This window comes from Alligator sinensis, unplaced genomic scaffold, assembly GCF_000455745.1.
Source record: "Alligator sinensis unplaced genomic scaffold, ASM45574v1 scaffold1625_1, whole genome shotgun sequence".
Classification (NCBI taxonomy): Eukaryota; Metazoa; Chordata; order Crocodylia; family Alligatoridae; genus Alligator; species Alligator sinensis.
This window is the reverse complement of record NW_005843507.1, coordinates 64104-64777: the sequence shown is the minus strand read 5'-3', so window position 1 is coordinate 64777 and position 674 is coordinate 64104. Positions and strand designations below refer to the sequence as shown.

Sequence of the window (674 nt, the reverse complement as noted above, 5' to 3'; positions counted from 1 at the left end):
ATTCCTGCTCAGGCTGTGGCAGGAATATCCATCTGGAAGAGCTGGGCTGAGCAATGATGGGGGATATGTTCCTCTTAGGAGCAAGGATGTGAAGCTTCAGGAAACAAAAGCTGTTTCAACAGAGCTGAAGACCCCGTGCAGCATCCCAGGGATGGTGGAAATGCTAAGGAAATTCACAGGTACATCGCAGCACATGTCAGGTCATTGGCAAGAGCCGTGCGGCGTGCACTGGGGGATGTAGCACGCACAGCACAGGGGGATGTGACTGATGTGTCAGCAGAGAGCCTCTGCAGTCCTGCAGCGGTCTGCTCAGCCCAGGTCTGAGAGTCCCTGGATCGGCAAGGGGAAAAGTCCCGTTGTAGTTTCCATGCAGGGCACGGCTGGGTCACTCCGGTGGGGACAGGGGAAGTTGAAAACAGGAGATCGAGTGGCAGCAACTGGGCCTGGGGCACATGGAAGAGGATAATCTCAGACCACCAGCACTTTGCTGTCCAGCCCTGATCCTGTCACTACCTGCTCCCTCCCACAGCAGGAACAGGGATCCACCTGGTTGACCATCGGAGGGGCAGAACGGTCCCTTCCCTGAGGCAATGGGAAGGGCAGGTGGCCCAGACATCAGCCTCAGCCAGGCCTGGCCTTGCCCTGGGAGTGCAGACAGGTGCCCACAGCCCACA

The 674-nt window shown here is 58.0% G+C and overlaps 1 protein-coding gene across 1 annotated transcript in view; it reads left to right on the top strand.

The window, feature by feature from the left end:
- Window positions 1-674, top strand: part of LOC102378029 (E3 ubiquitin-protein ligase TRIM39-like) — a 23126-nt gene that overhangs the window by 18578 nt on the left and 3874 nt on the right. Inside the window, exon 5 of the mRNA XM_025195430.1 lies at window positions 79-179. Coding sequence (XP_025051215.1) covers window positions 79-179 — 101 coding nt within the window. The remainder of the gene's footprint in view (window positions 1-78; window positions 180-674) is intronic.